The sequence below is a fragment of the Macaca nemestrina genome, chromosome 5 (assembly GCF_043159975.1).
Source record: "Macaca nemestrina isolate mMacNem1 chromosome 5, mMacNem.hap1, whole genome shotgun sequence".
Lineage (NCBI taxonomy): Eukaryota > Metazoa > Chordata > Mammalia > Primates > Cercopithecidae > Macaca > Macaca nemestrina.
In genome coordinates this window covers 28875233-28900104 of record NC_092129.1, presented here as the reverse complement: position 1 = coordinate 28900104, position 24872 = coordinate 28875233, and the positions used below count along the sequence as shown (strand labels likewise).

Here is a 24872-nt window from a genome sequence, read left to right as displayed (position 1 = left end):
TTAAACTCCAGAAGCCTTAGTATTTATAACTATAAAATGAGTGTAGCGGAGGCTGGGCGGGGTGGGAATGGGGCGCCCCAGGCCGGCCTGCGGCGCAGCGCAGGAGGCGGCTCCGGTGGCTGCGGCGGCAGAGTGAGCGCGAGGAGGCGGAGGCTGCGGCGGGGCGGGCGGTCGCGCGGCGGCAGGCACAGGTGTAATGGATAGGTAAAGAGAAGACCTCGTCCTTTCCTAGTCAGGGCATCAGCATGACTGAGTGCTTCCTGCCCCCCACAAGCAGCCCCAGTGAACACCGCAGGGTGGAGCATGGCAGCGGGCTTACCCGGACCCCCAGCTCTGAAGAGATCAGCCCTACTAAGTTTCCTGGACTGTACCGCACTGGCGAGCCTTCACCTCCCCACGACATCCTCCATGAGCCTCCTGATATAGTGTCTGATGATGAGAAAGATCATGGGAAGAAAAAAGGGAAATTTAAGAAAAAGGAAAAGAGGACTGAAGGCTATGCAGCCTTTCAGGAAGATAGCTCTGGAGATGAGGCAGAAAGTCCTTCTAAAATGAAGAGGTCCAAGGGTATCCATGTTTTCAAGAAGCCCAGCTTTTCTAAAAAGAAGGAAAAGGATTTTAAAATAAAAGAGAAACCCAAAGAAGAAAAGCATAAAGAAGAAAAGCACAAAGAAGAAAAACATAAAGAGAAGAAGTCAAAAGACTTGACAGCAGCTGATGTTGTTAAACAGTGGAAGGAAAAGAAGAAAAAGAAAAAGCCAATTCAGGAGCCAGAGGTGCCTCAGATTGATGTTCCAAATCTCAAACCCATTTTTGGAATTCCTTTGGCTGATGCAGTAGAGAGGACCATGATGTATGATGGCATTCGGCTGCCAGCCATTTTCCGTGAATGTATAGATTATGTAGAGAAGTATGGCATGAAGTGTGAAGGCATCTACAGAGTATCAGGAATTAAATCAAAGGTGGATGAGCTAAAAGCAGCCTATGACCGGGAGGAGTCTACAAACTTGGAAGAATATGAGCCTAACACTGTAGCCAGTTTGCTGAAGCAGTATTTGCGAGACCTTCCAGAGAATTTGCTTACCAAAGAGTTTATGCCCAGATTTGAAGAGGCTTGTGGGAGGACCACGGAGACTGGGAAAGTGCAGGAATTCCAGCGTTTACTCAAAGAACTGCCAGAAGGTAACTATCTTCTGATTTCTTGGCTCATTGTGCACATGGACCATGTCATCGCAAAGGAACTGGAAACAAAAATGAATATACAGAACATTTCTATAGTGCTCAGCCCAACCGTGCAGATCAGCAATCGAGTCCTGTATGTGTTTTTCACACATGTGCAAGAACTCTTTGGAAATGTGGTACTAAAGCAAGTGACGAAACCTCTGCGATGGTCTAACATGGCCACGATGCCCACACTGCTGGAGACCCAGGCGGGCATCAAGGAGGAGATCAGGAGACAGGAGTTTCTTTTGAATTGTTTACATCGAGATCTGCAGGGCGGGATAAAGGATTTGTCTAAAGAAGAAAGATTATGGGAAGTACAAAGAATTTTGACAGCCCTCAAAAGAAAACTCAGAGAAGCTAAAAGACAGGAGTGTGAAACCAAGATTGCACAAGAGATAGCCAGTCTTTCAAAAGAGGATGTTTCCAAAGAAGAGATGAATGAAAATGAAGAAGTTATAAATATTCTCCTGGCTCAGGAGAATGAGATCCTGACTGAACAGGAGGAGCTCCTGGCCATGGAGCAGTTTCTGCGCTGGCAGATTGCCTCAGAAAAAGAAGAGATAGAACGCCTCAGAGCTGAGATTGCCGAAATTCAGAGTCGCCAGCAGCATGGCCGAAGTGAGACTGAGGAGTACTCCTCCGAGAGCGAGAGCGAGAGTGAGGATGAGGAGGAGCTGCAGATCATTCTGGAAGACTTACAGAGACAGAACGAAGAGCTGGAAATAAAGAACAATCATTAAATCAAGCAATTCATGAGGAGCGCGAGGCGATCATCGAGCTGCGAGTGCAGCTGCAGCTGCTCCAGATGCAGCGGGCCAAGGCCGAGCAGCAGGCACAGGAGGACCAGGAGCCTGAGTGGCGCGGGGGTGCCGTCTAGCCGCCCAGAGACGGCGTCCTCGAGCCGAAAGCAGCTAAAGAGCAGCCAAAGGCAGGCAAGGAGCCGGCGAAGCCATCGCCCAGCAGGGACAGGAAGGAGACGTCCATCTGAGCAGCCTGCGCGGCCGTCTGGAGTCCGCGACACTGAAAGGACCCGTGCATCTTACTGTAACCCGGGGGCCAGGCCGGCTCTCCCGCTGTACATTCTGTAAAGGTGTCTTCTCTTCTCAGACTCTTCCTCTGTCACACGTCTGACTCCTTCGCGTCAGGCTCAGGTTCCATGGGAGGACGAAGCAGTGGACACATTGTGGGCTTTAGGGACAGATGAGTTTTCCAGATAGTGTCAGCTTATTTGAAGATTAATTTTCTTTGTTAACTTAAAATAACTATTTTAACCCTTGAGTGGCTTCTTTTTAAACCAAAAATCGTCTTTCTTTGCTTTTTTATCACAGCAGAATCAGGATCTCTTTCTCATTCAAGGGGGGAACCACACCAGGTCAGCGCTGCACCTGCTGTGGCCGCCGCGAGCCACGCCCTCCGGGATCTCTGGTACCGTCACTCTTGCTTGTGCCTTCCACACCTTCTCGGTGCAGATCCCTATGGGGGAGCTGCCTCACGTTCTCTGACTGGTCAGAGCAGCGCCTGGTGGGTGTTCCCTGGTCCACCCTCCTAACTGTCTCCTGCAGTTGTAAACCGCAGTCCATAAGCCCGAGTCACCAGGACGGCCTATCTGGCCACAGATGGGCTGCCTGTGGAGCCCACCCACCCGCCCTGGGCAGCGCAGGCCCGCGGGGAGGAGGCCGCCGGTTCCCGCGGGTTCCTCACTGCGGGGACCAGCAAAGGTCTTCTCACTGGGTTGGTCAAAGGTAGTCACCTTGGCCTGGTGCATCCACAGAGGATGTTGCTCAAACCAGAAATCTTTTTTTTTTTTTTTTTTTTTTTTTTTTTTTTTGAGACGGAGTCTCGCTCTGTCACCGGGGCTGGAGCGCAGTGGCCGGATCTCAGCTCACTGCAAGCTCCGCCTCCCGGGTTTACGCCATTCTCCTGCCTCAGCCTCCTGTGTAGCTGGGACTACAGGCGCCCGCCACCTCGCCCGGCTAGTTTTTTATATTTTTTTAGTAGAGACGGGGTTTCACCGTGTTCGCCAGGATGGTCCCGATCTCCTGACCTCGTGATCCGCCCGTCTCGGCCTCCCAAAGTGCTGGGATTACAGGCTTGAGCCACCGCGCCCGGCCCAAACCAGAAATCTTTTAAACGACTGACCTTCCTTAAAAACTGAATGACTCTGATTGCTTGCTTGGGCTAGAATGTACACGTCTCCTTGTCTGAATAAGCCATATATATGCTCTTAAACAAAAGTTTGAAATTATCCATATCGTCTCAGTGAACCTACTGGTGGACTGACTCCCAATTGACAAGATTGAGCAATAGAAAAAAATTCCTTTCCTTTGAATGGTAACTGTGATTCGCCCCACCCTATTTTCTTGTCTCTGGTCCATCCGATGAGACATGAGACGGATGCTCTGATGCTCTGAGGCTTCTGGGAGGCCGAGCCCTGGAGGCACGTGCTGCAGGTGCACTCTGTCAGAGTGAATAGCACCGTGAGACAGGCCAGGCTCGTGGCTCGGAAGACAAACCCCACACACACACTCAAGGGGACAAAAACAAACCCCACACGAGGGCTCTCTCCTCCTCCTCCTAGGTAGTATTTATTTTCAGCACCTGTTTGATGCAGTTTTTAATCCTCTACCTATTGCACTGTTGTGACTCGTTGGCCATTATTTGATTTTTGTATGGAAAAAAGCTTTGTTATAGAAATCAGCATACTATTTTTTTAAATCTAGAGAGAAGATATTCTGGTGACTGAAAGTATGGTCGGGTGTCAGATATAAATGTGCAAATGCCTTCTTGCTGTCCTGTCGGTCTCAGTACATTCACTTTGTAGCTGCTGGCAATATCGAAGGTTCATTTTTTGTTTGTGTAAACTCTAATTTCTATCAAGGTGTCATGGATTTTTAAAATTAGTATTTCATTACAAATGTCTCAGCATTGGTTAACTAATTTTTGCCAGGACCATTATTGATCAAGCAAATAAATTCAACAGCCATTTGGGAAAAAGAAAAAAAAAAATGAGTGTAAACACTGCATCTTCCTCACAAAATGTTTATGATATTCCAATGAGATTTTAATTATAACAAGCAATATTTACTAAATGGTTACTATTTGTTATGAACTTTATATGCTTCATTAATTTAATACTTATAACATCCCTTATACAGCTTTCCTGAATATTCTCCTTATGCAGATGAGAAAACTGAAGCACCAAATGGTTAACTAACTTGCTCAAGATCATGGAGACCAGAAGGCAAACCCAGGTAGGCTCGATCCAGAGTCCACATTTCCAACCACAGCAATACACAATGTGAGGGCCCATCGTTGCTTGTTATCAACCTAACTGGTTTTCCAGCTTTTGGTCTTTTCCTTTTCTAATCCATCCTCCATATGTCACCAAAATGACCTTTCTAAAATACAATTCTAGCCTATCATTTCTATATAACTTTCCATTTCTTTTCAACCAATCTGTACATTCAAATTCATTCTCATATGTGATAAATCCCTTTAGCTTTTGGCTTAAGCTCTCATCCCACTCATCCAATATGCTCACAAACAAGGCCTAAACTATTTTAGGAATTGACAGCATTTTTACTTTCATACCTCTAGAGCTTTCAATATCTGCTGTGCATTTCCTGTAATAAGTTTCCAACTTTTCTTTATAAGACAAAACAATTTCCACTCTTCAAGGTCTTTATTAAACTTTTTCAGTGAATCCTGCTGCAATTTCAAGAGAGACGAGTAGCCCTTCCGTGTGTTGTCTAAATCTCAGATTAAACTTGTTATAGTCACATCCCCAGGTTACAGTTATGAGTTTTCAAGTCTCTCTCTTCCACTGGACTTCGGGCTCTTCCAGGATGGCAATGGAATTTGATGCATCTTTGGATTATGAGTGCCTGGTATTTGATAAATATTTGGCACTCAAAAATGATTATTCAGTGCCTATTTGCCCTCCATAAGAAAGTCACCTAAGTGCTATATTCACAGCCAGTTCAACAGTTTAATGCAATAAACATTTATGGAACAACTAACATCTGTCAGGCCCTGGGGTGGTCATGAACAGGTGTGAATAACACCTGACCCTGCCGTCAAAGAGGTGGCAGGGTGGCACAGGCAAATTTTCAGTTAATTTTGATACATTCCACTAACATAGGCACTTATTGGGTACCAGGCAAGCAGAGGAGAGCCCCTCCACCCAGCCTGAAGAAAAATAGAAAACAAAGCACGGATATTAAGGCTGTCCCCATTTCAAATTTCCATTTATTTTTATTTTTATTTTTTACTTTTTAAAAATTTATTTATTTATTTATTTTGAGATGGAATCTCGCTCTTTCACACAGGCTAGAGTGCAGTGGCATGATCTTGGCTCACTGCAACCTCTGTCTCCTGGATTCAAGAGATTGTTCTGCCCCAGCCTCCCGAGTAGCTGGGATTACAGGGGCACAACACAACACTCTACTAATTTTTGGACTTTTAGTCGAGACGGGGCTTTGCCATCTTGGCCAGACTAGTCTCGAACTCCTGACCTCAAGTGGTCCGCCTACCTTGGCCCCCAAAGGGCTAGGATTACAGGTGTCATGCACCACACCAGCCTCAAATTGTCATATAAACCTCAATTATTTATGTGGTAGAATGCTTTCCATTTAACAGCTACAGTTCAACTACATCTCAATGACTACGACAGTCACCTAGGTTGTTACTAAGATAGTTCCCTCGTGGTCTGAGGGATCCAAACATGTGAAGCAGGTGTAACTAACATTGTCGAACTGTTAATTCCTTGATAATTCAAAATGGAAAATAGGTAGTCATCTGTAAACTTAGTGATTTGGCGAAGTGATCAGTTAAGGCTGTGAGTAATTGATGTCAACATGCTTGGTTTCCTTGCATAACAGTTAAAAGAAAGAGATTAAAAAAGGAAAATGAAAATAAGGAATGAAAGAAAAATAAAACAAGACAAGATTGTATCACAGCTTATCTGTTTATTTCTCCTATCTGAAATTTTTTAGATGACATTTTTGGCCTGAGAGTTTTTCTCAGAGACCTGAACAACCACATCACTGTAGCCAATTCTTTATGCTATTTTTCCATCTCTATAAATGTTCTCAAAGTCTAACATTTACAGGTTATATCACAGCTTCTGAAATGAGAATTTCTTGTGGGCAGTCCTCTCTAGTTCATCACAGTATTTCTCACAGGGCCAAGAACTACATCTCACACATATTACTCTCAGCACAATTATTGAGTGTTGAGCGGATGTAAGTACAAATGTAGAAGTTAGAATTTCACTTCTCAAAATTCTCAGACTGCAGCACAGGAAAAGGAGAATTTCTAGAATTAGAATTGAATGGGTCTCAACTATATCAACATTTTCTCTACAATAGCTCATAAATTAGAGAATTCTCCATGCCCTTGTTCCCTTGCAATCTATTTACAGGATAAAAGCCAGAGTAATCCTCTTAAAATAGAATAAAATCATGTCACCCCCTCTGCGAAATGTTCTCCAGTGGCTTCCCATCGCACAGTAAAAGAAACCCCCCTGCCAATGGCACGAGTCTCCTCCTGATTTGTCTCACCCTCCCCTTCTCTCCTGTACCTCTCCTGCAATTCACTCCACTAGGTCTCCTTGCTGATTCTTGAACACAGCAGGCATTCTCCTGCCTCAGCGCTTTTACATGTTCCGTCCTGTCTGCCTGGAGAACTCGTTTCCCTGAGACCCATGTGGTTTATTCTCTCACTTCCTTCAGTGATTTACTCAAAGGTTATCCCGGTCACTCTGTCTAAAATTACAGTCTCACCTTGACCACACATTCCAAACTTCCCACTTCTGCTTTATTATTTCTCATTTGCATTTAGCACCCTCTAACACACTATGCATGCTACTTTTTTATCTTACTGATTTCTCATCTTCCCCACTAGAATGTAAGCTCCTTGAAGGCTGAGATTTTTCTCTATGGCTTGCAAACATATACTTAGTCCACAGAATGGTTCTTGACATTTTATGGGTGCTCAGTATATATTGCTGAAAAACTAAATGAATCTCCATTATGAAAATGAGTTTTTTGGACATAACAAAATTGTTATAATGGAAGGCACTTGCTTGTTATTAGAGTGATTTATCGATGCAATTCTAATTCTAACTAGCTGTGTAATCATTACTAATCATTGAGTTCATTATCTTCAACAAAATCATAATCAATTAGAATCAATAAAGAATATTCATCACTATTTGGTTTAATTTATACTTTGTCAGAAAGCAGAAATCCCTTGACATTCGAGTGTCTTATTCACAGAATGGCCCCATAACACTTTATTTTTGTATATAAGCTTGTGGAATGATGAAAGGTGAAAAGAAGAGGTGTCCAGGGAGATCACCCACCTGCAGCATGGGTGTAGATAGCCAAGAACCACCATAATAGTCATCTAGGCATCAGTAGCCTTCAGAGACAGAAAGTGGACCCACTCTGCCTTGGGCTTGATTTTAAAGGCACAGGTTCTTCTTCTGTCTTCTGGTCTGTGGTGATTCTGTTTTTCCTTGTGTTCTTTACCTATTATCAGTAATTACAATGACAGCAAGACTAGTAGCAATGAAAGCAAGCATTTACTGAGTACTAACCTATCTACATCAAATCCTTGAGTAATATTTGTTGGTATCATATTTTGAAACTGACCCATAGAACTGACATTAATAGTCTTTTTAAATAAACATAGAAACTGACTTTCTTGTTTCGAAAGCTTCAAGTTTACTTTTGCCTAATCTGAGTTCCTTCCTCAGGAAACAAACTCTCAGCCCTCCCAGATAGCATCAAGGGACTGAAACTCACCAGACCACCACACCCAGACAATGAGATGCCAGGCCCCTCATCCTCATGGTTTCTCTACCCCTCTCTGATGTCCGTTTACCCACATGTAGTTGTATTCTTTCCCCAATACATAAACCCCCAATTTTATTCTGTCAATTGTATTCCAATTTGAGACAGATCTCCCATTGTCCTTGGCTGCAGCACTTGAATAAAGCCTTCTTCCCTGCCATACTTATTGTCTCAGTGATTGGCTTTCTGTGTAGCGAGCAGCAGGACCTAGATCAAACCCTAGGTGTTTCAGTAAGAATTTTAAGATATTTATTTATAGTTTTTTTCTTCTAATATTTTATTATCCCTTTCCAGTATTCTCCTCCATTTTCTACGTACTGAGTACTTTCATTCTTGCCTCAAGGAGGTGGAAGGAAGGGACAGGATTAGAAATAGCCAGTGAATTACTTAAAAATTTGTATTAAGAGGCTCTCCCCTTATAAGAAAAGAGATTCATGAGGATCAGGTTGCCTTTGTCCTCCCGTACAAACACACTCCACATCACCAAAGATTGGAAAGTTTTCATCCAGGATGCAGGGAACCACAGGATGAAAGAGGTCTCTATGGGTCTCCAGAGTACAGGAAAACTCATTGCTTCTACACTGTGACATAAGAAATAAGGTAAGACAAGGAGAGAAAATGGCTGAGAAGGGCTTTTAAGTAGAGAGTGCCACATACGGTACGGAATCAAAAAAAGGCCAGCAGACCCGAAGAAGCAGACGACAGGAATGATGGATGCCTCAGTGGTGTACCGAGGTAAACCCCTACTCAATAACTGCCTCCATGCAACATCTATATAGATGGGCTCAGGAACCCCAGCTTGGATGAGAGGCTGGGCTTTCATCTGAATTTACAAAGCACTTTATGGAAGACTGAGAAAATTTAAATTATCCAATGAGAAATATAATTGGAGGAACACCTACTGCTCTCAAAATGCCTTGGAACTACGTAACTTAATGGAACCATGACCAGACTACAGGGAAGAGAGAACTTCCCCTAATGACTAAGGTTAAACTTGCCACCAGTCAAGCAGAATAAAGTTAAAAGAAGAAATTAAGTGTTCTGTAGAAAGTGAAGAATATAGGCCCTGCCTACCAGAGATTCATACTTGCTACATATGTATTATTTAATTTCCTCTTTCAATCAATCTTATGTGGTGAAAACTGTTATTTTCCCTATTTTATAGTTTGAGAAAATTAGTGCCCAGATAGGTTAAGTAACTTGTCTGAAGGTCTGACTGGTTCCAAAGTTATGTTCTTAATCTCTGTACCATATAGCTTCAAGTCCTGTCAGTTTTATATTATTAGATATTACATAATTTCAAGTTATCATTTTGCTTTTCACAGTTCCCTGGATGTACTAAAATAAGGAGCTAAGAAAATAAATATTTTTACAAGATCTTGACTTTGGTTTTTTGGTTCAAGGACTTGTACCAAAAAATGAACGAAGGAACAGATTAATGAATGAAGATCACCTCCATAATTCAAGTTCTGATCCTTCGTTTCTTGCTGTCACAGGGCACACTGAAACAACTAAATAATGCAAATATACAAATCTACAGAGTTGTGTGAGCGCAGGCTTTGGAACTGCTGCCTGGATTCTAGTGCCAGCTTTGCCGCTCAGCAACTGTGTGACTCTGACCAATTTAATTCCTGTGTATACCTCAGGGTTTTTGTTTTGTTTCATCTTTAAAAAGAGTAAAACAATAGCATCTGCTTCATATGACTGTTTAAGAATTAAATGAATTGGCTGGCATGGCATCTCACACCTGTAATCCCAGCACTTCGGGAGGCCGAGGCAGTAGATCACCTGAGATCAGGAGTTCGAGACCGGCCTGGCCAGCATGGTGAAACCCCGTCCCTACTTAAAATATAAAAAATCACCCGGGCCTGTTGGTGGGTGCCTGTAATCCTAGCTACTGGGGAGGCTGAGGTAGGAGAATCACGTGAACCCCGGAGGCGGAGGTTGTAGTGAGCCAAGGTTATGCCACTGTACTCCAGCCTGGGCAACAAGAGTGACACTCCAACTCAAAAAAAAAAAAAAAAAAAGAAAAAAAGTTAAATGAATTAACATATGTCCAGGGCATAAAGGAGTGCTGGCCACAAGGCAGTGCTTTATAAGCATTTGCTAGGTTTTGAAACAGGAATGCAAGTGCAAACTCATCTCTATTATGAACTGTTCTTTCCTCTTATATCCTGGAAATTAGAGTAGACCTTTTTAGGTCTTATGTAAATTGTATTAGGTTATGCTGTATTTCAAATGAGCTTTCATAAATGGTTCAGAAAAACTGAGTTTTTATTTACATAAATAATTTCTAATTTTATAATCAAGAAGTCTCAATTAAATATGTTATTCTCCAAGATAAAGCACACTGTTCAGAAAATACTGGGCAAATACATTAGTTCTGGGTGAGTTGAAAGATGAATTTCATACTCTGAGCTCATAAGAGCTGTAGGAAGTTTAAGCAACCTGATCCCTGAAGCAAATCTTAAACCACAGATCTGGAACTTGGCTCCATCAGTTAGGAGTTTCTGTCAGTGGAGCATTTTCAAAGGTGCACGCAAGGGCAACCAAAGCTTGAAGCTAGAGATTCCCAGAGAATGTTTTACCCTTTGGTTAGTTCAGCACAACAGAAACAAACACAAAAGCTCTAAATTCTTCAGTCATCTGCTTTCATCTATTTTGACAATGGAATGGTTTTTTTTGTATGACCAGTCTGATTAGAGGTGTGGAAATTTGTCCTGTAGTGAAAAAAATAACAAAAACAAAAAACAAAACCCATTCAGTGACACTGCCTTAGAGAAAACCATCAGAGATCTCAGGCATAAGATTTTATTTATCTCCCTCAATTCTAAAAGAAGTTATAGCTTTTGCATGTTGCTTGTGTATTAGTTGTCATCTAATATTTTACCAAAAAAACCAGAATGCTAATTGAAACATTGTCAACCCGGGAGGAAAGACACTGCAGAAGAAAATTATTTGAAGATAAACTCTATCCTGTTGACACACATACATTGTATTCGCTACTGTTTATTAGTGTTTACAATGTATCAGAAATATCTTTTCTCTAATCAAGAATGCTATGATATAGGCTCTTCAGTTGCTGCAAAGATGAAGACACTGAGGCTTTTTAAACTAAATTAAAAAACTAAATTTTAACTTAGACAATTTTAACTAAATTGTCTAAGCTCAAACATTAGAGAAAAGACTGGAAATCAAGACTTTTCCAATTTCCAAGACTTATCTACTCTTAATCATACTAAACTACTGAAAAAGAAATGTTACTAGGACAGAACTATCAGATTTAGGATTATGGGTTTTCTTTTTCTCTATTTCTGGTAATGGCATTGAAGTTGTATAACAGCATTAACAATTGCCAGTTTGCATCTATTTCCTGGATTACCTTTTTATGGGCTCTGGAATAGCAAATGTGGTTGGTTAAATTTAAAATTGATCAGATTGTACCTTTCATTCTTTAATAAGTTTATGAATTACACATAAGTACATAAGAACTCCCTTAACTATCTCCTTTTTCGCAGAAATATGTGAGAGAAAAGTCACCTTCATCATAAACCAGTGCAGTTTTCCTAAGATAAATTTATGACCTGTATCTGTGGGTGATGACCTTTTGGATTTTTGTTGTGACACCATTTCCCTACCTTCAAAGTATTTTTGCCCAAATGATGACCTCAGAGCCCAAAGATAAAATGGCTTCCTTTTTGCCAACTGACTTGCTGAGAATAGACTAACGTGTCCACACTCCATGGGGTAATTTCCCTTGTAAGAGAGTGATTTAATTGGATGTCTAAAATCAACTTTCTATTTCATATCTATTTGTTCAGTGGAGAAGAGCTTCAAATAAAGGTGATGCTGCTCCTTTATGATTGCAAAGGTTTTGAAGAGCAGCAAACCAAGCAAGGAAATGACACCCCATAGACACCAGCAACACAGAATATCTGCGACTTGGGTAGATAAACCAGAAACAGAACAGAGACTGTGGGATTTCCAAACCAAAGGACAAGTAAGAGCATATTTTAAGGCAAGCATCCTATAACTGGTCAGGACTGGGGTGATGGTTTCAATTATGGTTTGAGCAAATAGAGATTCATGTGGTTTGTTTGTGCATCAATGAGCAACACAAAGAAGTTTGAACATTCTGATCCCTGACTGTGATAGGCTTTCCCTCATTTAGTATTCATAGGTGAGCCTCCCTTTCTCTTATTTTCTGTTTGTAACAAATGTACCAAATGGAAGCTTTCCTTCTATTGCTCCATGGCTGTGGAATAAAAATGCGGCATCCTCCGCGAAATAGATGAATCACATGGTTATCCAGCAGCTGTGCCTCATTCAAACTACCAGCATGAATTAACTTGCATATTATCTTTACAGACTGAGGAGGTAGACAACTACTTTGCTTCCCCCACACCCCCAGGTAGACACTGTTCAAACAAATGTTTGAAATTAGATAAGTATATTTTATTCCTAGCAGAATATGAAAAATTCACAAATTCTGGTATATGAGCACATCAACATTTCACCATTTCCCAAATATACAAGTGTGAAATGGCTGTCATAAATACAAATGTTCATAGCTGTACACAAGATGGGGCCAACCACATTACAGCAGCATGCCTTCTTGCATTTTATCACAGCACTAAAATATGCAGTTCCTTCCCTTGAAAAAGCACTGTTATGGGCATTATAAAGAAATGAGCCACAATGAGGTCTGAGCAATTATCACCCTGGAGGGAAACACACTGATGCAATTGAACAGGAATAGCTGTTTAGACAACCGGACTCTACTAGTTCGCTATCGGAGCCAATGGACCTAATTCATCACCTGGCCTCAATTTTTGGAGACTTCTGTTCAGTGTGAAGACTAAAGCAGTCAGGGACTTAACGAGAAAAGCTATTAAGCACGATAAAAAGCTGACTATAAATAGAGGTGACTACATTAGAGTAATAATTAAGTGCTCATGAAGAGATGAAGCATATGTTAGGTTATACTATTGTTTTGTAATGCTTTTTTTGTTGTCGTTGTTAAAGCATTTTACTATCTAGTTTTAATGTTTCTAATATTAAGATATTAGATTTCTAATATTTCAGTATTTAAGGATGGTAAAACAACAGTGCTTAGAGGAAACTGCCATCAAATTTTAGTGTCGTTTTAATGATGAAGTAATGTAATAAGACTTCCAAGTCCTTCATGTAGGATTTCTTCATATTCAAAATCATTATCTTGGGCTGTATCACACCTATATTTGTCACATCCTTTCATATTTGGAAAACTCCCATTATTTTGCTTTTTATAATAAAACAGTGAAACAAAACCCACCACGAGTGGAAAAGAAAAATACAAATCAATCTACACGGCACTATTACACTTTCCACTGCCTCCCACCACAAAAAGTAAGAAGAAAGCAATTCACCATTTCCTAAAAGCCAGTCTCTTCATAAAACAAAGTACAATACTTTGGCATATGTCACTCTCATAGGTTTGTCCTTTACCAACAGCTAGCTAAATATAATAAAACAGGAGTGAGAATTTGCTCAATTGGGAAAATTACTTCAATTGAATGTAGAACACGTAGGCCAGGCACGGTGGCTCATGCCTGTAATCCCAGCACTTCGGGAGGCTGAGGCAGGCAGATCACCTGAGGTCAGGATTTTGAGACCAGCCTGGCAAACATGGTGAAACTCCATCTTTACTAAAAATATAAAATTAAAAAAAAAATAAAAAAAAATAAAAATAAAATAAAAATACAAAATTAGCCAGGCTTGGTGGTGCATGCCTGTAATCCCAGCTACTCGGGAGGCTGAGGCAGGAGAGTCACTTGAACCTAGGGGTGGAGGTTCGTGCAATTACACTCCAGCCTGGGTGACAGAGAAAGACTCTGTCTCAAAAAAAAAAAAAAAAAAGAAAAAGAAAAAAAAAGAAAAAAAAAGAAAAAAAAGTAGAACACTGCACATAAACAAAGAGTAATATAGAGAAGATGATACAAAAAGAAAAGACAATTTCAGAGTCACAGAGTGAGTTATCAACATATACAAGGAGAATTACGGGTATGCTATTGCATTCTTTCAAATAACGTTCATGGTTCACCATGAGGGTTTACTTCTGATTTTCAAGGTAAATAATAGTAGTAATTGAACACTTACACACACATATGTCACCACAAATAAGAGAGTACTATTGGACTAGGGAGGACTTAAAGCAGCCTCCAAACTAACAAATTGCCCTAGATGTGCTTTATTTTGGCAGGGACCAATTTAAAAATATAACTCCATCCCTGTTTTATTTTTCAATCCCTTCATATGGAGATGAATAACAATATCACTATTTGCAAAATACATGGTTTCCTATGCAAACAATTAAAAGAGAATCTACAGAAAAGTTTTAAGTTGGGTTGGCGAACTTGCCGCATTCAAAAGCAAACGTTATTTATATTCAGTAACAATAAACATTTAGAAATGACATTTTGATAAAGTATATATTTTAAATAGTACTGCATTTATCAAATAACTAGAAATAAAATTAGTGGAAAACGTGCAAGTCTTCCACACTGAAATGTATAAACATTACTGACAGAAAAGATTAACTGAAATAAATACAGGGGCAGACCATGTTCATGAACTTCAAAACTCAATATTGTAAAAATATCAATTCTACGCCATGTCATTCTATCTATTCAGTGTTAAACCAATCGAGAGGCTATTTGGTATTTTTCCTCTCTTTGTTATCTTATGGATTCTGAGAAGTAAATATAAAACTACAATTAGGAAGACAAAGGGATATACTTTCATAAATTTTATTTAACTAACTTATAGTTGTTATATATCAGGCACTGTTCTAAGTGCTTTACAAATGCAAACTCATTTAAGTTTTGAACAACCTCATGAATTAGATATTATCATTACCTTTAATTTAGAGATAAGGATACTGAGGCACAGAGATGCTAAGCAACTTGCCTAAAATCACAAAGGTAGTTGATTGAACTCAGAAACTGTAATTCTGTTTTTAACCACCACACTGAAGAGGAAAGAGAAGCAACTGCTCTTCTGTTCTACTCTGATAAATTTGGAATATACTTTAACTAATGTCTAATTGTCACCTAGGTTTGTCTTATATATATTTACACACATACATATATTTATGTTATACATGTTATATATGCACACACATATATTTTTAAAGAATGAAAATATCTATCAAGACTAAGAATATAGCTGGCAAGTTAGAAGTCCCCATGTGTGCCCTTCCACCTCCATTTTCCTTTTATCATCTCATCTTCCTCCTTCAGGTAAGGATGATCCTGAAATTTGTATTAATGATTCCTTTTCCTTTCTTTGCAGTTTTACTACCCATGTCTGTATCACTAAACGCATACATTAAGCTCATTATAGAAATGATTTGTAGTTTAGAAATTCTTTTTAATGATTTATCCTTTTTGCTCAAAAGTATGCTTTTGATATTGGATTGGTCATATGATACATTTAGCTGTAGATTTTTCATCAATTTTCAATGATGCATATGGCATTTATTTATCCATTCTACTATTAATGGATTTCTGGGTAGTTTCTCATCTTTGGTGTATATTTGTGTGACTATGTGAACCATGCATGAGCATGTACCTGCACACATGCTGTTGCAAATGTTACTGTTATACATATTCTTTTTTAACATTTCATTTTTAATTGACAAATAATAATTATACATATTCATGGGGTACATAGTGATGTTTCAATACATATAATATATAGTGATCAAATCAGGATAATCAGCATATTCGTCATCTCAAACATTTATCATTTCTTCGTGTTGGTGATGTTTTTATATATATCTTCTTTGCAGTTTCAAAAATTTCTATAGGCTTTAAATTTAGAAGTAGAATTTTTAGGCAGTATGATGTACAAACCATCAATATTTATTAAGTAATATCAAACATTTTTCCAAAGGGTTCTATCAATTTGAATTCCTGTCAGAGGGGACTGAAGGGTCCCTTTGCTCCACATCCTCACTGACACTCACACATCAGTAGTACATACCAACAATATTGACTAACTTTGCAGAGTTTGCCAATCTTGTGGTTTTATAATAGGTTCTCAATGTGGATTTAATGATCATTTTGCTTACTTCTAAAGAGCTTTAATATCTATACAGATCATTACTAATAACTTTGATTTCCTCTTTTGTAAAATGTCTGCTTACTTCTTTAGTCCATTCTTCTACTGAGTGCTAGTATTTTCCTTAAGTTATATAATTTTTTTTTACATATTTGGTAAATTAATCTTTTTTTTGTGGTGCTTATTATGTTGTTGAAATAACTTCTTCTGGACTTGACATGTCTTTTCTTCTCCTTATAAATATTTTGATGAATAAAAAAAATTTTATGCTAAGAATATAGACATGTTACCTTTCTTTTGGATAAAATTTACATGGCATATATTTTTCCATTTTTTAGTTTTCAATCTGTCTCCTTATATTTTAAGTTAACACAGAACATTGCTGGCTTTTTAAAAATCTAATCCAATAACCTTTTTCTTTTAGCTGCAGGGTTTAGTCAATTTATGTGTATTATTATTTCTACAAACTTGCTTTTGGTATTACTACTTCCACAAACTTATTTTATGTTTTCTAGTTCTCTCCTTTTTGTGTACATTGTCCTATTTTAAAACAATAGATTTTCCCCATTCAGTTTTAAAATTTTACTTCTTTAGAAAGTTTATCTGTGTTTATTCTTAGTGATTACTTTAGCTATTTTACAATGCAGACTTTATTTGCCATCATTTAAATAATAATCTTTAGATGCCAGCTCCTTAGATATCACGACCCCCTGCCATCTCTTCTTACAATATGTGCCATTTTTTGCCCATTATTCTACTTCTTCCCTCTTTATGAATTAGGATTACTATAAATTTTATTCATTCAATATTTGCTTAAATATACTTAGATATGTACCCATATCTTTACTAACATTACCTCTGTAAGTCTCCTACCTTCCCGTTGCAATCATATTCCTTTTACGTGAAGCACTTCCTTCAGATTTTCCTTTAGTGATTATATTTTATTAATAATTCTCTCACTTCTTTAAAAGACTTTAATTTTGACCTAATGCTAGCAAGATAATTTTCCTGCATTTGGAATTCTAGGTTAATAATTGTTATCTCTTAGTAGATTGAAGGTACAATTTTACAGTCTTATTATTTTCATTGTTGCTGTTGAGAAATCTGACATCAATTAAATTACCAGTAATTTTAATTATGTGATTATTTTCTAGATGTTTTTAAAATCTTCCCTTTGTATTTGGAGTCTATAGTTTTATTATGGTATACCTAGTTGTAATTATTTTAAAAATTTATTCTCCTTTGAGTTATTTGGGATTACTGGATTTTAAGATTGGGCTCTTCAAAAATTCTGTTAAATTCAGGCTGCTCTAACAAAATATCATAGACTGAGCAGCTTACAAAGAACAGAAATGTATTTTTCACCATTTGGAAGGCAGGAAAGTCCCTGATAAAGGCACCAGCAGATCTGATGTTTGGTGAGTACCATGTTCTGATTCATAAATGGCCATCTTCAAGCTACAATTTCGCATAGTGGAAAGAGCAAGGATCTCCATGGGGCCTCTATTAAGAGGGCACTACTTCCATTCAGGAGGGCTCTGCCCTCATGACCTAATCACCTCCCAAAGGTCCACTTCCAAATGTCCTCACATTGGAGATTGGGTTCAACACATGAGTTTGAGAGGACTTGAACATTCCACCGATAACACTCATTATTCATTCCCCATTCTCTCTACTAGTGCTTTTGGAATTCTGAATAGTCACATATTAATATTATAACCTTTCACTCAATCCTCTCTTTTAGTCTTTCCTTCCTATTTTTTATCTTTTTGTGTCTCTCAACTTTATTCTGTATTTATATTACTATGAGTCTGTTTTCCTGAACATTATTTTATTCATTTTATATCTTTATCTCTATCTGACTTGCTTAATTCATTACTGTGTTTTTAACTTCAGTTATTATAATTGAATTTTATTCTGATTCTTTTTCAGTCTGCTTTGTTGTTCTTCTTAGACACCCAACCTGTGTTAAACAAGGTAAATGTATGTATTATATATTGTGCTATTTCTACTATTTAAAGTCTCTGTGGGGATGTTTCTCTTGCTCACTGTTTCTACAGGTCCTCAGCTATTACTTGGTGTTTTCTGTATGCTGCATTTATTCCTTTGAACTGGATCTATGAAAATTATTTGAAACCTAGGTAGAGTTGACCCCCTACAAAAAAAAAAATTGCATTTTTTTTCTCCTTGTTGCCTAGGGGAACAACAAACTAAGAATCACTTTAAATTCTTGTCTGAGATCCAGTCCCCGCCCCCCAAGGTAATCTTACTTGGATTAAAAACTGACATAAAGCTTTGCATGATTATGAGTTCTCAGCACAAAGTGTGTGGCTATGAATTCTCAAAGTACACTTGTCCCCCTTATCCTAGCACCAAGGTCAAGACAACAAAGTTTCCTTGCTATCTTCTTCTGTGACAGGACTTTTTTCTCATTCACCTTTATATAGGCTACAGTCCTTTGAGAATTTGGCCAGCCAGCTCTAAGTTTTAACTTCTGTTCTCTGTGCTTCAGGCAGCCTTCAGAGAAGAAACTCCAGGACCCAAGAGTTCAACATAAACCCTCAGGATGAAAGCTAGACTGGGTGTCCACTAAACTCCTGTGGGCCCCACTTTCACTTTATTGTGGTACTCTTTGAATTCCTTGTTGTGTGTGTGTATGTGCTGGCACCAAAGTGCATTTAAATATATTTTTGGAAATATTTTTATCCAGCATCTTATGTTTCAGTAAGAAGAGTTGTGTTCAGGGTAACTAATCCATCATACGAGTAAAAATGGAAGCCTCATCCTGTCTTCCTAGGGAGAGAACCTGGACCATAAATTGACATGTATAAAACATTTGCCTTAATGATTTAATTCAATGAGATTCATATGACTAACCCCCATAGCTCTCCCTAAAAACAGTCTTGTCTCCCACTCTCTTCTATAACAAGCACCAAAGATATCCTTTGATTCGTGATAATGACCATTGATTTGAAGAATCTACTTACTTCGACAGAGGAAAGAGGAGGAGTTTTGCTGTCAGGCACACCTTGTATCCTGGTACTACCATTTAGTGTATGAAACGAACTTTTCCAACTTTAGACTAATCCATTTAAAGAGGTATCATGGCTACATAGTAGATGCTCATAAATTGTAGCAAATTGTATAGCAGTAGGCTCTGCATTTGTTTATATATTTAAATATACCTTTTTAAAAGAACTAGACCAACAGTTCTTCTTCACTATTTATTGAGATTTAATAACGGAAGTTTAGTTATTCATTTTGTCTTCAGAACATTTCTGTTACTTGCCTGTTAATTTCACTTCATTTCCCAACATCTGTATATAGAATAGGATGCTCTGATGGGATAGTTATGCTTTGAGGTTATATAATGTCTATCACAGAAGAAAGTTTGCTATAATTTTGTCCTTTCCTTATCCTGTGTTAGCACATTGATGTCTGTGAGCAGATTCAGTTCCTTAGTCTACCACTAGATTTAGATCACAAGCCTGTATGACAAGAAGCATGCCTTGTATAACCAAGCCACTCATTGTAAATCAAGACTTAGAATGTGCTTATAATGGGTCCAGTGGCATTGTACTGGGACTTATAAAATATGATTTTACCCCTCATTCTGCTAGGGGAAGTTATATTTACACATATAAAATTATAGCTCCACATATACAATTATGAACTACTTAAGGTAGTTTATTTTTGGCTAATAATAAAGTACATCACAGACTAAGGAATGTATGATAATGTCTGAGGCATAAAGACATAAATTAAAAGAACCTTTTAAAAATCCTTGGGAATTAATAAGTAATTAGTTAACTCAATTTTGAAGTATATGAGCAATAATAAATAAATAAATAAATAAATAAATAAATAAATAAATAAATTTATTTATTTATTTGAGAAAAGGTTTGGGGGGAAAGAAGACATAAGACAAACACAGGGATACTAATTAACCACTGTACAGTAAAAGGCATTTATGTACAACCGCTATAAGCCATCTCTGTTCAGTTTCCAAGACATCACATTTAAGTGGAAAGCAATTTAAAACTATTTTATGATCATTCCATTTCAAAATGAAGAAACTGAGGACAAAAGAATATTAGTAGAAAAATGGTCTCAGAACCCTAACCTATCATTTAAGTTCCAAAACGGTAAGAAAGAAAATCTTATTAACATTTTATTGACATACTGGTCAATGACCTAAAATGCATTCTGAAGCTCATTTGTTTTTGTCTTTTTTGTCTCTCCTACGCATATTCACAAGAAATTCTTCATCAGTTTAGAGGAGAAAAGGCTACATTTTTAAAGAGTGGTATCACATAAAGAGTCACTTTTTATTTAAGTGTTCCATGCATTATTTCAACAAGAACTAACACTTTTTTAATTCATCTTAGAAGACTCTTCCTACTTAATTAAATACAATTAACAGTATGGTAACTCAGTCCATAATTTAAGGATGTCTGAATGATAGCAGTGGAAAACTGATGTGAAAAAATTCAGTCCACCGAATGCATACAGAATACATTTATGTTAGTTTCCCAACAATATGTATCTTAATCCACAAAGAGAAAGGGAATAATCATTGCATCACCCACATGTAAATTTTATATTCTATGTCTAGGCAATCTTGTTGTTAAATATAGGAGAGATAAAGAAAAAAGTCTTCACAACCCTTGGAGTACTTGGCTTATTATGTGCTGCATCTATGCAAAGAGCAGTCATTGTCCTGTCACTTCCTGCACACCTTCAAGAGAGTCTTTTTTTGACATGAGGACATCCCTAAGCGTTTTCACATTCCGATATACCAATATCATATAGATCTAAGGACTTGATCCAAATTATTCTCTACTAGTGGAATTAAACTCTCAAGTTTATGAGGTTGAGTAGAAATTGTGGAAAAGACATAAAATAGCTTTTTCACTTCACTATCATTTCTTGGTATTAGTTAATGTCTCCTACTTTGCTCTCAAAGCGAAAGGAATTTTTAAAAATGTCTCAGCACAAACATATACTCACACACAGAGAGTTCTGAACTTTCATCTGTATCAAAAGAAACATCAGAGGGGTGGCATAATCCCTAAACATTTTGGTGGGTAGACAAATGTTACTTTTCGGTTGGCTCCAAAAGTTGTCCATGTCCCCACCCTTGCATTCTGGGTGGGCACAATCCAATCTCATGAGTCCTTAAAGTGAAGAACCTCTCTTGGCAGTGCTCAGAGAGTGAAGACAGTATGAGAAGGACACAACAGTACTCCCTGCTGGTTCTGAAATGTAGAAATTATGTGCAAAGACCTGTCAGAGGCCTCAGGAAGGTGAAAAAGGCAAAGAAATGGATGGTTCCCGTAAGCCTCCAGAAAGGCGTACAATCCTGTAAACACCTTGGTTGTAGCCCAGTGGGACACCCGTGTTGGAACTCCAACCTATAAAACCATAAGAAAACACATTTATGTTGTTTGAAGCCAATACCTTTTGTGGTAAATTGATATGGTAGCAATAGAAAACCAATACAGTGCCTCATCTCCACAAAAACCTTGTGAGGGAGAGAAAATGGGTGATATCTCCCTTTTTAGTGGAGAGAATTAGTGCTGAAACAATCGACAGAATTTTTCAGAAGTCCATCTCCTAATAGGATGTGGTGTTATGCTGTGAAGTGCTGCCTTCTAAGTCCAGACCCATCGCATTGCTCCTCAAACTCATCTCATTATGAAAGAGGTGTCGAGGTCACACTGAATTGTTTTGACTCCTCCCAAAATAGGTCATAAAACTTTCAAGACAATTAGACCATAAAACACAGATAGAGGGATAACTGAGTTATGAGTTGTGGAGGTACGATGGGCATAATCTCAGAGGTGTAAAAAAATTATCTTGTTTTGGAGAAATGTCTAGAGACCCAGTGTTACTGGCCCTTGAAAAAGAAGGTTTGGGGAGGTCATTGATGCTGATGTGAGTCAAGTTGGGTGATACTGAAAGCCATGGTGACCAATATGATATATGCAATAGACAATGGAGAGATACCAATGTCTTCTGAACAAGAATGAGATTTATCAAACATGTGCATTTAAATGATCAACCTAGTGACACTGTGGGGGAAAGAACTGCAGTAAGAATGGACTATAAATAAGAATCCCCAAAACTATTGAAACACTACCTTATTAGCTCCCTTACCTGCAATAATAATAGAAACTATGGCTAAAATAGAGAAAATGCCAGTTTTGAGACATAAAAACAAAGACTGCTTTGAGGAGGAGTGCTGAATGTAAAATACTGGGAAGAAATAACATTTCATAATCTGAAACTACATTTCATAATCTGAAACTTCTTTTGCGAGCATATACCAAGTACTCTGTTAAGCAGCTTATGTATATTCTATCAATAATTAGCATTCAGTAAGCACTATGTCTTGGTTCCGCTTTAAGCAACTTATGTGTATCATCTCATATTTTCCTTATAACAAATTTATAACATATATACTCTTAATATGCCCCATTCACAGATTTGATACTGAAGCACAGAAAGGATGTGATGCATGTGAATAACAAATCTACTAAATTAACAAAGTCTAGTTTCAAACTCAGAGCTATCTGAGCTGAAAGTCCCAACAATTAAACTATAGAATGTTTCTCCAGCTCCTGACACAATGATACATTCCCGTTTGGTAAAAGTTTCTAATTTCAGAGAAAGTTAATTTTACTTTTCTGAATATCAGTTACTGAAGCACTGAAGATATTTTTTACTCTGGTTAATCTACCAACTGGAGGCAATATCAGTTCAAGCTGAAGAATAATCAACACTTTTTTTTCTTAGCAAATGAAAATAGTCTAGTAACTTGTAGTAGCTAAACTGCAAGATTTGAAGCTAATGAAACCATAAATACATATATAACACTCCTGTGGAATCCAAATTCTATGCTAAATTAAGTCAAAATGCTACAATTATGGAATTGGCATAAATTGCCAAATATTATTTCCCCCAGAGTAAGATTCTTTAAATACTCACTAAGCTGCTGAGTATCTTTTGAATCAAAGAACATTTACAATACACTGAAGTGATAAAATGTGATGTGTACGAGCTAAAGTAATAAACCAGATGGATTAAATGTCTCTCAAAATACTATCTGGTTTAAGAGCTATGGAGAACACACTTAGGTGAAAAAACAAACAAACAAAAAAATAGGAAAATGTCACTAGGACTGGCCAAGCGCAAACACCTGAGAAATAGCTTGAGACATGTTCCTAAACTAAAAATGTACCAGCTTATCTCTCTCTAATTAATGCATCAAGAAAACAGAACTTTAATTAAACTATACTTTGAGGATGGAGCCAACATGCAGTAGGAATATATATAAGTGGCTGAGTTGCGGATTAAAAAATACTGGGAAAAATTTCTAGGCAAATGAAAATATTTTTGAGATAACCATGGTAAGCTCAGAAACTAATGGAAACTATCTTCCACTAGTGAAAGTATATTTTAGTATTCCTTCTCTACCCTCCAAAATTTACTGCATATATTATCCTTAATTCAATGAGGTATTTATTTATTTATTTACTTATTTAGAGTTAAGTATCCTGTAAAGTGTCAAGGAAACAACAGAAAACAAAAATAAGGAGGTTCTAGTTCTTATGGTCCTTAAGTTTGTGTGTTACAGGAGCAGCATGGTAAATTGTTAGAATGCTCCTGATTTACTTTAGGGGAGTGATGGTGGATACCCGTGCATATTTTGGAATGTTGAGTAATGTATATGATTTAGGTATATCATCTCAGCTGATCTTTTAAATACAAAGAGCAGCAATAGCAGTAGATTGGTTGATTGATTTAAGCTGTTTAATAAGCCATTCAATTGTACCTGCAGATAAGATATCTTTTACAGAAGGAAATCATTTCTATTGGCTAGGTAGTTGATTTTTCTCAAGGAAACAGATGTGAATGTCTCCATAGTCATGAAAATAAAGAAGATTCCAATAAATAAAAGGCTCAAATTATTGTCATTATAAACAAGATATACAAAAGACTCATAATATTTTGGGAAATTAATAACAATTTGAGAACAAAATCTGACATGTAATTGTAATATTTCCTGTATATAACATGGTCACTTTGTGGACAACATCTATGATAGACAAGAAAAGTAGTGACAGTCAAACTAGAGTTGCTGAAAACTTCAGCTTATCCAATGATCTAGGATTCTGATGCTTGGTAGGAGAGTAACTGTAGGAGAAACCAAATAAATACTGAGGAATCATACAGTTTTTCACACCTAATTACTACAAAACCATAGGTACATTTATGGAAGGCCATGGATACCAACAATCTTGGTGATCTGAAGATCCATATGGATGACATTTCCAATACATTGGCTGCCAAATTCCACAAATTTTCCAGTTCCAGCATCTTATTTTATTTTTCTTTTCTTTGAGACAGAGTCTTGTTCTGTCACCCAGGCTGGAGTACAGTGGCATGATCTCAGCTCACTGCAATCTCCACCTCCCAGGTTCAATCTCAACCTCCCAAGTAGCTGGGACTACAGGCATGTGCTACTAAAACAAGCTAACTTTTGTGTTTTTAGTAGAGACGGAGTTTTCCTAGGTTGGACAGGGTGGTCTCCAGCTCCTGGCCTCAAGTGTTACAGCTGCGTGGGCCTCCCAAAGTGCTGGGATTACAGGAGTGACCTACCACACCCAGCCAACCAACATCTTC

At 38.0% G+C, this 24872-nt stretch overlaps 1 protein-coding gene and 1 pseudogene across 9 annotated transcripts in view; one reads left to right on the top strand and one right to left on the bottom strand.

Annotated features, from left to right (window-relative positions):
• The window catches only part of LOC105465543 (sodium/potassium transporting ATPase interacting 2), a 1022956-nt gene that overhangs the window by 548988 nt on the left and 449096 nt on the right, over positions 1-24872 (bottom strand). Inside the window, exon 1 of one of the 9 annotated variants that reach the window (XM_011713997.3) lies at positions 7589-7961. The exons of the other annotated variants lie outside the window; for them this stretch is intronic. Within the exon in view, the coding sequence (XP_011712299.1) occupies positions 7589-7597 (9 nt within the window). The 5' untranslated portion in view covers positions 7598-7961. Of the gene's footprint in view, positions 1-7588; positions 7962-24872 lie in introns of those variants that run through there. 9 annotated transcript variants of the gene reach the window in all.
• LOC105465771 (ralA-binding protein 1 pseudogene) lies at positions 128-2788 on the top strand (annotated as a pseudogene).